This window comes from Sceloporus occidentalis, unplaced genomic scaffold, assembly GCF_023333645.1.
Source record: "Sceloporus occidentalis isolate IW3139 unplaced genomic scaffold, rSceOcc1.0.p SCAF_41, whole genome shotgun sequence".
In the NCBI taxonomy this organism is placed as follows: Eukaryota; Metazoa; Chordata; class Lepidosauria; order Squamata; family Phrynosomatidae; genus Sceloporus; species Sceloporus occidentalis.
In genome coordinates, this window is record NW_028317021.1 from 121,499 (window position 1) to 135,376 (window position 13,878).

Consider the following 13,878-nt stretch of genomic DNA (forward strand, 5'->3'; position numbering starts at 1 on the left):
CGTGCGGGGCGCATGCCATGGGAGCACAGTCCATTGGCCCCATGCGGCTTTGACCATATGCTCAAAGCCACGTATAGCGTGCCTGCGTATAACAGAGGATAGATGTAGATGTGGTTGAAATGGATGAGGAGAATGACAGGGGGATAGATGTAGATGTGGCTGAAATGGACGAGGAGAATGACAGGAAGATAGATGTAGATGTGGCTGAAATGGATGAGGAGAATGACAGGAGGATAGATGGAGATGTGGCTGAAATGGATGAGGAGAATGACAGGAGGATAGATGCAGATGTGGCTGAACTGGATGAGGAGAATGACAGGAGAATAGATGCAGATGTGGCTGAACTGGATGAGGAGAATGACAGGAGAATAGATGTAGTTGTTGATCAAATGGATGGGGGCTCTGACACGGAGGACCCCGTTTGAATTTGGCTGCCAGGGATGGGAAAATAGAAGGCTGCCATGTAAACCTACTGGGTGATCTTGAGAAGGTGACGTGCTCACAGCTATATCAAAAACAAGCATTGTCCGCAGGCCAGAAATGCTAAGAGCTGCAGTCCAACATCTGCAGAGGTGACTTCATAGAATCATAGAATTGTAGAGTTGGAAGACACCACAAGGTGCCATGCAGGAACACACAATGAAAATACCCCCGACAGATGGGCAGCCAGCTTCTGTTTAAAAAAAAAACCAACCTAATTGGTATCAACGTCTCTTTCTCATTGGGCTTGCTGGCAACCTCTGCTATACACTACTGGGACACGATTCTGGCACATGGTGTTGTTAGGGCCACCTCTCTGCAATATTTGAGCTAATTAAAATTTCCCTAATTTGATCCTTCCTAACACATCCCCCCCATTGCTCCTTTAAAAAACTGATTACTACTTTCCATTCTTCTTAAACCTTTGCAAAGAGTTATATTTTATCAACTGGGTTAATTTATCCATCTCTGTTATATTGTATAATTTTGTCATCCAAAGGTTATTCTAGGTATTGAAGTCATGTGAAATAGAATTTTATTGTATTCTTTCTCCAAATTTTCAAAAATGGAAGCTTCCAACTTCTAAAAATGGCCTCAGAAGTGGCTTAGACAACTCAGGCTGCATCTGGAGCAGACCCGGGTGATTTGGCAGCGATTTATGTGTGATAGCAACCGGCTGCCTCCCAAGTTAGCACTGAATTTGGGAAAGGTAAGCCACTCTTTTAACCCGATTTGATAGGGTCTTAGGATTTGGTTCCCCAACCTTGTGCTGGGAAAATGAATTTGAGCCATTTTCAGTTGGTGGCAGGCTACTTCTTAGGGCTAGACTTATCATGCAGCAGAACTGCCAATATGACAGTAGGCTGCATCAATAGGAGTATAATGTCTTAACTGAGGAAAGTAATAGTGCCACTCTATTCTGCTTTGGGCATATCTTACCTGGCATATTGTGTCCAGTTCTGGACACCATAATTCAAGAAGGATGTTGAGAAGCTGGAGCGTGTCCAGAGAAGGGTGACAAAATGGTGAAAGATCTGGAAACCATGCTCTATAAGGAGCAGCCTAGGGAGCTGGGTATGTTTATGGAGAAGAAAAGGTTAAGAGGTGATAGCCATGCTTAAATATTTGAAGGGATGTCATATTGAGGATGGTGCAAACTTGTTTTCTGCTGGTCCAGAGACTAGAAGATGGAACAATGGATTCAAACCACAGGAAAAGAGATTCCACCTCAATATTAGGAGGAACTTCCTGACAGTAAGGGTTGCCTAACAGTGGAAAACGCTGCCTCAAAGACTGCTGGAGTCTCTGTCTCTGGAGGTTTTTAAACAGAGGCTGGATGGCCATCTGCCAGGAGTGCTTTGGTTGCATGTTACTGCATGGCAAGGGGTTGAACTAAATGTCCGTTGGGTCTCTTCCAGCTATATGATTCTGTGATTTTAAGACAGTGGACTGTTCTCTTTGTGAGTTCTTTAAACAGCAGGTAGGTGGCCATTCACACGTTGTACTATGTGGCACTTGCAGTTCCTTCCAGCTCTTGGTTTCAGGATTCTATAATAATGTATATAATAATTTAGTTCACAGTTTGGGAAATGTCATTTTATCCTTTAACTTTACTCATTAACAACAATAAATGGAGCAGAAAATAATTGTTAGGGCAGGATTGGCAGAAAAATAATTATTAGGGCAGGATTGGTTCATTTTCTTGTTGTTGCAGCACTTGAATGAATAATAGGTCATTTGTGTGTGTGTGTGGGGGGGGGGGGGGGTTAAGTAAATTAATGATAGCAACCATAAGTAGAATATGAACAGTGAAAAAGTATTTTCTCATGTGCATTGTTATTTTAAAAAATGGCCCATAAAAACACTCAAGGAACCTAAATTCCTAAACTTATTAACAGTAACCTTTTCAGTTCTTACAGCAATGCTTGAACACTGAATTTGGACATTCTTCACTGCCAATAATCTCTGCTAGTTTCACATTCTGTAACCGAACCCTTGACACATTCCAAGGGTCTTCGTTTATCCTTTACCAAGACTGATAATGAATATGTAGCACCATATGCCAAATGGCAAGTAAACTATGTAAAACTATTTCCTCTGAAATATGTCAATTTTTTTTGTAAATCATATTACCACTCAAAACATAGATCTATATAGAAAATTTGTAAATAGGGATAGGTAACTTCCAAAGATCTGGGGTCCCGCCACCCACCCTTTTGGAAATGTGAGAGGTAGAGTACACTTCTCACATTTCCAAAAGTGTGAGTGGTGGGACCACAGATCTTTGGAAGTTACCTATCCCTATTTACAAGTTTTCTATATAGGTCAACCTTCTTCATCCTCCCATGTGGCTTTTCATTTGCTGCCAAACATTCAATTACTCCTGTGAATGAACCCATGGGACATACTTTTGCCCATATCTGCTGTAAAATGTACTTCCTAACATTCTATATTGACCTAAGGCCTCTTCAAATATACACATTTGTACCTGTGGCATATAGAATATGCATGTATTCTGTCCCCACCCTCTTCCATTTCCCATGTTGATGGAAGGGGTAGGGAAGCATGATAATTTTATAATAGCTAAGTTGCTATTGTTGTTGAAATATATATCTCTTGAATTTTTCAGGCTGCCCTCTGTTGATCTGCATTGTCTCAGTAACATCAGCTGTGGAAAGCTATGGGAAGGACAACAAGTAAGTTCTGGAACAAGGAAGGACTGGTTGGGTCCATGGAAGAGTGAGCAGAGTCAAATAACACCAATATTGGGCCTGCTAGTGTTTGACAGTAGATAGCTGCAAGGAATTGAAACCAATTAATATTGTTGTTGCCTAGGCAGCATCTCAGTTTGCAGAGGAAACCTCTTCAGTGCTTCCTTAAGAGAAGACGCCAGTATCTACCCTGGAAAGACAGGGTTTTACTTGAACCCCAGAATCCCTTTTTACCAGGAAGTACTCCAGATAGAACTTATGGTGCATCATCACATGGAAAAGTGACACACACTGGGGGTGAGGGTTTTTGATTCCAGTCCCAACATATCCTGAGTCAAGATGTCCTTAGCACCCTGAAAAAAGACTCCTAGGAAGATTACAGTGCAAGTTCAAACAGCTGTTTAATTGTTTTATTGTAATAAGTTTTTTAAGAGTTTTTATTTATGAGCTGCCTTGGGTCCCTTTCTGGGAGAAAGGCGGCATAGAAATTGATTAAAGAAGGTGTGTAGATGTAGGACATGGATAAAGAGCTACCTCAGGGTTGGTTAACTTTTGAATCTCTAGCCATTTTGGCCTTCAGTTTGAGTCAGCCCACTCAACATGGCCATTAGAAAGGGACTGTGGTTACACTGTGTAATGACTAAACTAAAATGACTAAAATAGTAACCCGGTTACTATTTGATTTTTACTGGTCTCTGGGAGTGTATGTCCAAGTATCCTCTCAGTTTAATTATTTCTTGATTTATGTCTTGAAATTCCTCATGAATGTGGTTGGCAGGTGTACTGCCTAGATTGTCATGGCTTATAGCTGCGGGTTTATGTATGTTTATTGAATTTCTTGTAATAAGGTCACAGATTACTTAATCTTTAAAAACTCTAATAGTTTTGATATAATGTGCTTGCCAAAGGAATTTACTCTTATGAATTAGTCTGTTGGGAATAGATGCCTGATTAAGTCATAAATATGTGTTTGGTTGCTCTAAGGCTGGGTAAATAGTGGTAGGCTTTTAAAATTTTTCTGATGTGACAGTTCAGTAGCTGAGAAAGGAATCTGGTAAGTGATTTCTGGGAATTCCAGTTATGTGCCTTGTGGTAAATTTCTAGGAGAAGTTGCTTCTTCTGTAAACACGGCTATATCTGGCTACATTTGGTAGAAGAAATTGAGCAATCTTCCTCCATGTGATCAGCTGCCTTTTTAGCTGCCTGTGCACCATTAGGGTTTTGCATGTGAAAGTCTTATTAGAATTTCTCCATCTTGTTTGAAATATCATTTAGCTTCTGCAAAACATGAATCAATGTTTCTGCAGACAAAAGGCAAACTTCGTGGAAGGGCTGAGCATTATTACTGCCAGTGAATTCTGGGAGTCTGTGTCCATTAGACTTGATTTTCCTTATTTCCTCCCTGTTCTCAATTCAGACTTTGAAGAACTGGAGAGGCTGTTTTACTTAAATCAGATTTCTATAATGACTTAGGGAGTGGAAAAAGGAGCTGTATTTGCAGATCTGTAACACACGGGTTGCGTTGTTTCTGCCGCCAAGCCTCATTTGTTTCTCTGCTTTAAAGCCTTCCTAGTTTTCAGAATTGTAGTGGGGGCTGGTCTGGATTCTTTTTTTCTCTCCCTTGCATGGCATTTTATGTTGTACAAAGATGACAAGGCCAGATAATGTTAAGACACTAATTTGGCAGTTGTTAGTCCATCGCCATCTTGCCCCACCTTCCCATGATAAATAAATAATTTAAAACACGCTTCTGGGAATAAATCTCATTGAACCCAATAGGGTTTGCTCCCAGCTAAGTATGTAAGAAAGGTAGCCAGTGGTTTGAGCATTGGACTATGACTCTGGAGAGCTGGGTTCAAATACTGGCTCAGCCATGTAAACCCACTGGTTGACCTTGGGCAAGTTACACTCTCTCAGCCTGAAGATGGCAATGGCAAACCCCTCTGAAGAAACTTGGATGATAATCAATGAACCACATGAATGAACTACAACCCATTCTGGACAATAATGCCACTCTTTCAAGGGCTCTTGGTGACAGATCTTTACTCATCTACAGACAGCCTCCAAACCTCAGACAGGTACTCACCTACAGGAAGACACATGACACAGATGGGGACACAGATACTAAGCCTTGCCACAAACCAAGATGCCAACTCTGCCCACACATTTATCCAGGAAATGTCATCACATTTGTAATGGGCTGGATGAGGGGAAACAAACTCAAGCTGAATCCAGAGAAAACGGAGGTGCTCGTGATAGGTGCCCCTGGTCCAGCGGGGGAGATCTGCCAACCCATCCTTGATGGGGTCACACTCCCCCTGAAAAATGTAGTCCGCAGTTTGGGAGTGCTCCTGGACTCATCTCTACAGTTGACATCTCAGGTGGAGGCGATAGCCAGGAGTGCATGGTATCAGCTTCGGCTGATACGCCAACTGCGTCCCTACTTAGCTCAGGGGGACCTTGAAACAGTAGTACACACACTGGTAACCTCTCGTTTAGATTTCTGTAATGCACTCTACATGGGGCTACCTTTGTACCAAGTTCGGAAGCTCCAACTGATTCAGAATGCTGCAGCCAGACTGATCACCAAGACACCGAGATCAGAGCACATTACACCGGTGTTGAAATCTCTACATTGGCTGCCGATTAGCTTCCGGGCGCAATACAAAGTGTCGGTTATTAACTATAAAGCCCTACATGGCCTGGGCCTGAGTTACTTGAGGGAACGCCTCTCCCTACATAATCTGCCCCGCACTCTCAGGACATCTGGCACAAAAATATTAGAGCAACCCAAAACCCAGTTGAAAACCACCTCTTATAAAACATTTTCTGCGATGGCCCCTAGACTTTGGAATAACTTACCGAAAGAGATCCGTCTTATACCTTCTTTGGAAGCCTTCAGGAGGGCATTGAAGGCGGGCCTATCCAACGGATCTCCTCTAATCTGATTTTGAACATCTGAATATGATGACTCCATTCTTACAACTGTCAGCAACACTGTAACAACTCTTCCCCTTTTTATTTTATTTTTTATTTTGATTGATGTATTTTGTATTATCTATGATTTTATGATGTTTTTACTGTTGTAATCCCGCTTCGATCCGAAGGGAGAAACGGGAAATATAAATAAATGTTGTTGTTGTTGTTGTTATTATTATCACAAGACCTAATGGCATTATCCACAATATTAGGGGGAGCTTCACGTGCTCATCCTCCAATGTGATTTATGTCATTCTATGTTCATCAATGCCCGTCAGCATTACATCAGGCAAACAGGCTAGTCCCTGCACCAGAGGATAAATGGACATAAATCAGACATTAGGAATGGGAATACACAAAAACCAATGGCAGAACATTTCAATCTCCCTGGGCATTCCATCTCAGACCTCAGAACAGCAGAACTACAATGGTAGATTGGAAAGAGAAACAACAGAACTGGAGTTAATCCACAAACTTCAGTCCCTCGGGAATGGATTGAACAAAGAACAAAGTTTTACCTTTGATTTATACACGGTTCAAAGAAAAATCCATAATTTTGGCCCCTAAACCTACCCTCGATTTATACATGAGGTCACCTTATAGTAGAGGATATATGCTAATGCCCGTGGTGAGGTTTACTGTGAAGTCAACTGGACTATTTCCTATTTGCCTTGCTACACACCCCTCCATTTCCAGACAACAGTAGAGGCCAGACAGCAGTAAAGGAACTTGCTCTAAGGAGAGTACATGCAGCCAGGTCTGTGCAATGTTTACTAATAAATAATGCTCATGGTAAGATTTACTTTGAAGTGTAAGTATTATTTTGGAGTGTTAGGTTAATAAACTCACCTTAAAAAAAGGTTTACTTTGGAGTAAATGGGACTACTAACTACACACCACAACAGTTCAGGGCTTTCCAAACACCCTCAAGGGAACAGAAAGGGAGAAGGAAGGAGCTGTATTGTGAAGATCAGCACAACAGGACTGATTTCCCAGCGAAGTGTGGATGAGATTTCATTTTCTCTGTGAATGCAGCTTCTTTGTGTGCACAGACAGGATACTCCAGAGACTCAAAAGAACTGAGTAAGATGATGATCAGTGATAAGCTTAAAGCAAACTGATCTTTCTGTTTTTATTAGCAGTAGAATTAATAGCAGCACTCCCTGGTATTAAATGCTCAGCTAAGACCCTGTCTGAATGGTGACTCTGCACTTCAAATTTTCCTTTGAAATTCTCTCTATTACTTCATTTGCAAATGAAATAAAATGAGTGGCGGGTGCCAAATTGCACAGCTCATAAAAACTTGATGATTCAAGCATTAAGAAGCTAAAATCCCATATGCTCGATGAACAGCAACGGGCTCTTATCACATCTCTATTGGAAGGCATACTGATTCTGATACTGGGGGCGATACATAGCCATCATGACTAGTAATTGATAGTCTTATCCTCCAAGAACAGTCTGAAGGAGGTGGCAGATGATCTTATTCCTGCTAATCAAAACGTCCTGATGCTTTGCAGACCTTGGCTTCACTGCCTCATTGGTTGGGGTGCATCACAGTTTCTGGGTTCAAGCTTACTGCAAGAGATGAATGGGATTGGATAGAATATTTCATTTTTTTTTAAAGAACAGGTTCACCCTCTTTAGTTCATGGAGCATTTCTTCCCTTTTGTCATATTTGTAAACAGCCAGAAGAAATGAATCTGAAATTTTATTGCCGGGTGATAGAAAGAAAAATGTTGTGAGCAAGTTGTTATTTCATGAATGATGTACTACCTTACGCAGCTGCTCAAAATGATAAATTACATCTGTTTCCTTTATGACCCAGCACCCAGGGCCATGTCAAAGGAAGCAACTGCTGCTCTCCCATTGCAGTGTGTCTGTCCTAGAGAGAACCTAGCCCACCCAAGGCTGCTTCAGATGAAGGGAAAAGCAGTCTGGTTGTGCCCCATTGTTACTGCCCCTGCCATATGACATTAATGGATACCTAAAGAAGTATATGATTCCCCACTCCCAAGTAATTTGGCTGTCAGTACTTGTTATTTGTAAGATATTTTAAATGATAAGCTTTTTTTTTAAGATACAAGAGGAACAAAACTATTTTTAAAGTGGCAACGCTTGAAAGATAGTAGGTATCAAAAGCAGAACATATTAACCCTTAGGCATCTTTGAATCAACTCTCTTTGCTAACATAAAAACTGATCTCTTTTGAACCTCCTGCCCTGTACAATTTTTAAAATATCTCTCTCTCTCTCTCTCTCTCTCTCTCTCTCTCTCTCTCTCTCTCTCTCTCTGTGCAGCTGCTGGCTTTCACTGGGAAATGGTGCAATCTGGGCTTTCGTGTCCCCAGCTCTCTTCGTAATCGTGGTATGTGCATCCTTCTTTATCATTCAGATGTTTAATATATTTATTTAAAGTATTTATTAATCTTTTTTTTTTCATTCAACACTCTCCTGTGATGCATAACAAAATGTATTTATAAACATAGTGTAAAAATAGATTCAAATAATATTAAAAGTCAGTGTTAAGAACCAAAGGTCATATGGAGCCATACAGTTTTGGCCACCCATCAAAAGTTCTGAGAGGATGGACCAGCATCATTTTTCAAGGGAGCAAGTTCTGCAACTGAGGTGCGGCCCTGTTTCATATATTCATCAAACTAGCACTTGGGGTGGTGAGACCTGCAACAGGGCCTCTGGTTTGCCATTAAAAAGTAGGACCTTGTGGAGCTCTTGTGAGTACTGTTGTAAAAAATTACCCTTGCTCATCTTGTTTCTTGACGGGGGAAGTGGGATATTTTTTTACTCTTCTTGCTCTTCACAAAACAAGATATTTCAAGGTGATTATCCCTCCCTCTCGGGGAAAGGTGACACATTCCTGACAAATTTCCCGAATGCAAACAAGGGAACATTTGCTCAAATTATGTATATAGGTGCTAATTCTATTTACATTATCCTGTGCCTGCAGACTACAGGCAGCTTTGATCTCTCCCTGCTCCCCCCATCTCTTTATAACCTCTCATTCAAAGTAAAAGGTACTTGAGCAGAAACAACTATTCTTTCATTTCTTTCCAAAGTTTTATTTCTATAAAGGTTAATCTTTTTAACTACAACTCTCTCAATCTCAGACTTTTCCAAGCTCTATTCTTATGACCCTGACTCCTATCATCCTGAACCACCAAACTGTCTGAGAATGAAAGGATTGTAGTTCAACACAATTATTATTATTATTATTATTATTATTATTAAACTTTATTTCTAGAGCGCTGTAATTATACACAGCGCTGTACAAAGTCGGTAAAATTAAGGAGTATATAAAAGCCTGCCCAAGGCATACACTCTAAGATAATAACAATTAGAGTTTCTTCCGGCAAAGAAGACTCAGAAGTGGTTTTGACATTTCCTTCCTCTGAAATAGAGCCTCCAGAACTCGGGATTCCTTGGCAAATACTAACAGGACTGACCCTATCGAAGAAGATTCTAGGAGAGGGTCATCATTAGTTGAAGTTGAGTTGAAGGCACACCCTTTAGAATCTATATCAAAAAGATGGGAATCATGATGTTCTCCAGATGCTGATCAACTGCAATTCCCAGGAGTTGTAGCTAGCATTGTCAATAGGCCAGAAATACTGGGAGCTGCAGTCCAACATCTGGAGTGGTGCACTTTGCCCACCCCAAATTTATATTTACATACAATTTACAATTCCTAGGATCATCCAGCTAACATGGCTCATTGGCTGGGCTGGGTGGGGATTCTGGGAGATGTAGTCCATCCAAAAACTGAAGAAGGTCCATGCAAGTTGCAAGATTCCTTTGAGATATAAATTCAGAGGGGGAGGGGGTTGCCTTTTCTTTCAACATGACACCTCTTCAAATACTTAAACAGAGCTATCATATCACCTCTTAACCATCTCTTCTCCAGTATAAACATACCCAGCACCCTAAGTCTTTCCTCATAAGGCATGGTTTCCAGGCCCTTCACTATTTTGGTTGCCCTCCTTGGACACACTCCAATTTTTCAACATCCTTTTTGAATTGTGGTGCCCGGAACGGGACACAAGATTCCAGGTAAGGCCTGACCAAAGCAGAATAGAGCAGCACTATTACTTCTCTTGATCTAGACACTATACCTCTATTGATGCAGCCTAAAATTGCATTGGCCTTGTTAGCTGCCACATACACTGTTGACTCATGTTCAACTTGTGGTCTACTTGGACCCCTAGATCCCTTTCACACGTAGTCTCCTTAAGCCAAGTGTCTCCCATCTTTATCTGTACGTTTCATTTTTTTCCTGCCTAAGTGCAGTATCTTACATTTCTCCCTGTTGAATATCATTTTGTTAGTTTTGGTCCAGCTTTCTAATCTATTCAGGTCATGGGGAACTGGGGAAAGAGCGGGAACGCAAGGGGCTTATAAGGGATGGGAGGAGCTATCGCCAAAAAGTTGCGAAGTAAACTTTGCCCAGTGATTCTAGAAGTTTCCGAGTAGCACTGTACAGGCGCAGTACAACCCATTTGTATGTATTCGCAGATGACCACTCGAAGAAACACTGTTACAGGTATGCAACCTGTACTTCCACCTCAACATTAGGAGGAACTTCAGGGCTGTTTGATAGTGGAATACACTCCTTCCTTGGAGTGTAGTGGAGTCTCCTTCCTTGGAGGTCTTTAAACAGAGGCTGGATGGCCATCTGTTGGGGATGCTTTGATTTAGATTTTCTGTATGGCAGAATGGGGATGGACTGGATGGCCCTCGCAGTCTCTTCCAACTCTATGATTCTATGAGAGTGGAGTGCAATGACACTTAACTCTACTCCTTTCCAGCTCAGTCAAAGTCCTAAAGCAGTGTCTGTCATCCGTAATGGACTAGTTGAGGACAATCAAATTGAAACTTAATCCAGACAAGACAGAAGTACTCCTGGTCAGTCAGAAGGCAGATCAGGGAATAGGCATCCAATCTGTCTTAGATGGGGTTACACTCCCCCTGAAGTTGCAGGTTCACAGTTTGGGGGTACTCCTGGACTCAGCTTTGAACCTGGAGGCCCAGGTCTCTGAGGTGAGCAGGAGTGCCTTTGTACGTTTAAAACTTGTATGCCAACTGCGCCCATTCCTTGAGACACCAGATCTGACCTCTGTGGCATATGCCTTAGTAACATCCCATTTGGACTAATGTAACTTAGAAGATTTTCATACCTGGCTCCATCGCTGCTAAAACGTCTCCCAAACCTCCCTGAAAGGGGGAAAAAGTGCCTGTGTCTAGCCAGGCACACTTCCTGAATTGCCATGGAAACGTGGCTCCCTCTAGAGACCTGAATCATCTCACAGGGAGCAGATTTCCTATGAATGCAAACTTTGCATTCAGAGGAATTCTGCTCCCTAGGAATGGGTTATCTTTGAAGAGTGTTTTGAAACTTCAGCTAGTCCAAAGAGTTGCAGCTAGGCTGTTAACAGGGGCAGGTTACAGAGACCACACAATGCCCCTGTTGAAACAGCTCCACTGGATGCCAGTTTGTTTCTGGGCGCAATTCAAAGTGCTGGTTATGTCCTGAAAAGCCCTATATGGCTATGTCCATGTAACCATTATTAGGTATACAACAACATACATTTACAATAAAACTTCAGGATCATTATTATGATATTTAAGCCATATTCTTGTTACCTCCACCAGAAAATTGGCCATTAGCCTGGTAATATGTGGGTTTCGATCTTCCAATAAGTACAGTGGGGCCTCCGCATACACGGACTTTTTATAAGCGGCTTTGAGCGTACCTGCTCAAGCCGCTGGGCGCACGCAGGGCAGAAGGGGCGGTGCATCCCATTCAGTTGAATGGGCGTGCGCGCACGCCCGTTGCGCCCCGCGCACCTCCGCGCCGCCATGCACGAGCCCCATTGTTTACAATGGGGCTCGAGCATAGGCGGAAATCGCCATACGTGGCGGGATCCGGAACGGATCCCCCGCATATGGCGAGGTTCCACTGTATTCCACTGATAACCCATCCAAACAGATATTCAGTTCCAATAACCTCCTTAACAATTTCCCCCTATGAATTCTATACAATGGACAAAGCAATACAATATGATGGAGAACATCAGGAGCTTGATCACAATGACATATACGGTTCAAAAATGGGGTCTGTAAATATCTGCCCCTGATCACATTTGAGGGGTGTACATTCAGCCTTACAGATAAAAAGGCCTTCCTCAACACCAGCAGTGAAAGGGTTTGAAAATAATCCAGAATCCTACCCTGCAAGAAGGAGATACTGAGCATTGCTGGAGAACACACCCTAGGATGTGTTGGATATGACAGCAGATATTTTCTCTCTGCAAGGCAGACCCTGATAGCCCTATGTGGCTATTTGGCAGATCGTATCTCCCTGTTTGAGCTGACCTGGGCTCTAAGATCTTCAGGAGAGGCCCTTGTCCCAGGTCCACCACTGTCACAAGCACAGCTGGTGAGGGCACGAGAGAATTAGCGAATTCATGTGAATGCGTTCTGGCCCAACTTTCTTTTCATTCGAAATTTATCACATTCCTCCCGTGTGATAAACTCCTCTGCCTCAAAGACTGCTAGAGTCTCCGTCTTTGGAGGTTTTTAAATAGAGGCAGGATGGCCATCTGTCGAGAGTGGTTTCATTGTGTATTCCTGCATGTCAGGGGTTGGACTGGATGGCCCTTGTAGTCTCTTCCAGCTCTATGCTTCTATGGCGAGATACAGACCGCCCCTTTGGGTCAGCCTGCAGCCACCCCTTTGTGCCATGTATTGGGGCCAGGGCAGCCACAGTGGCAGCCCAAAGGCCCCAATCCGGTGCTTTTTGGGACCAGAGAGAAGCGGCAGAATGCCACTTCTCCCTGGTCCCGAAAAGGAGTGTCCTTGGGGCTTTATGCCCCAGGACACCTTGTGAGCTGCAGCCAGGGGAGAAAGGGGCCGCTCGGCCCCCTTCCCCCGGCATCGTTCCTGTGGCAATCTAGTTGCCACGGGAATGAGGCACCCTCCGGGAAGGAGCTCCATTTCAGAGCTCCTTCCAGCACCGCTGTTAGGCCACCACAAGCGGCCTAATGCAGCATGAACACATCACGCCCGCGCTGCACCATTTGGATGCGCCACAGCCCTGATGTAATAATGGCGGCGCCATCAATTCTCTTGCTTTTGTCTTTAGTTTCTGGGCAGTATATGTCTCTGCTTATCCTCTGCTGGTAAATTACAAAATCCTTAACCTCATGATTTTTTTTGTTTTATTCCTGATCAAACAAGGTGATTTTTATATTTTTGACTCTCTGCTGTTCAAACACTCCATGGCAGTTATGTAACTTTAAGTAGAGTCAATGTTTTTCCTTGTTCATTCATTCATTCATTCTTTTTTCTTCTTCTTACTGTCTTTGTTGTTTGAAAAATTTGGGGCATTCTTGACAGCCAGCACATCTTTTGATCAGTCTTCTTCAAGTGAAAAAGTTTTTCTTTTCCTCACCTGTGACTCCAGAGATCTTAGCAACCCCTCTTTCTGTTCCTTTACTGATTGTCAATCCGTTTCAAGATACCTTAGGTTTTATGTCAAGTTTCTTTTCATTGCTTGGCTGCTTCTGCTGGGCTCTTACTTCAAAAACAGCAGTAAGACCTCTGTGAAGACTTATAACATTTCTCCCCCTCCCGCTCTGTCCATTTTGAAATGCTCCCATGTGCTTTCAGCACCAAGTAGGGGCTTCTCATGT

At 42.7% G+C, this 13,878-nt stretch overlaps 1 protein-coding gene across 1 annotated transcript in view; it reads left to right on the plus strand.

Annotated features, from left to right (window-relative positions):
* The window catches only part of LOC149289956 (adhesion G protein-coupled receptor D1-like), a gene marked incomplete at its 5' end in the record, with an annotated part of 168,721 nt that overhangs the window by 117,252 nt on the left and 37,591 nt on the right, over positions 1-13,878 (plus strand). Inside the window, 2 exons of the mRNA XM_089490047.1 lie at positions 3,110-3,176; positions 8,471-8,537. Coding sequence (XP_089346173.1) covers positions 3,110-3,176; positions 8,471-8,537 — 134 coding nt within the window. The remainder of the gene's footprint in view (positions 1-3,109; positions 3,177-8,470; positions 8,538-13,878) is intronic.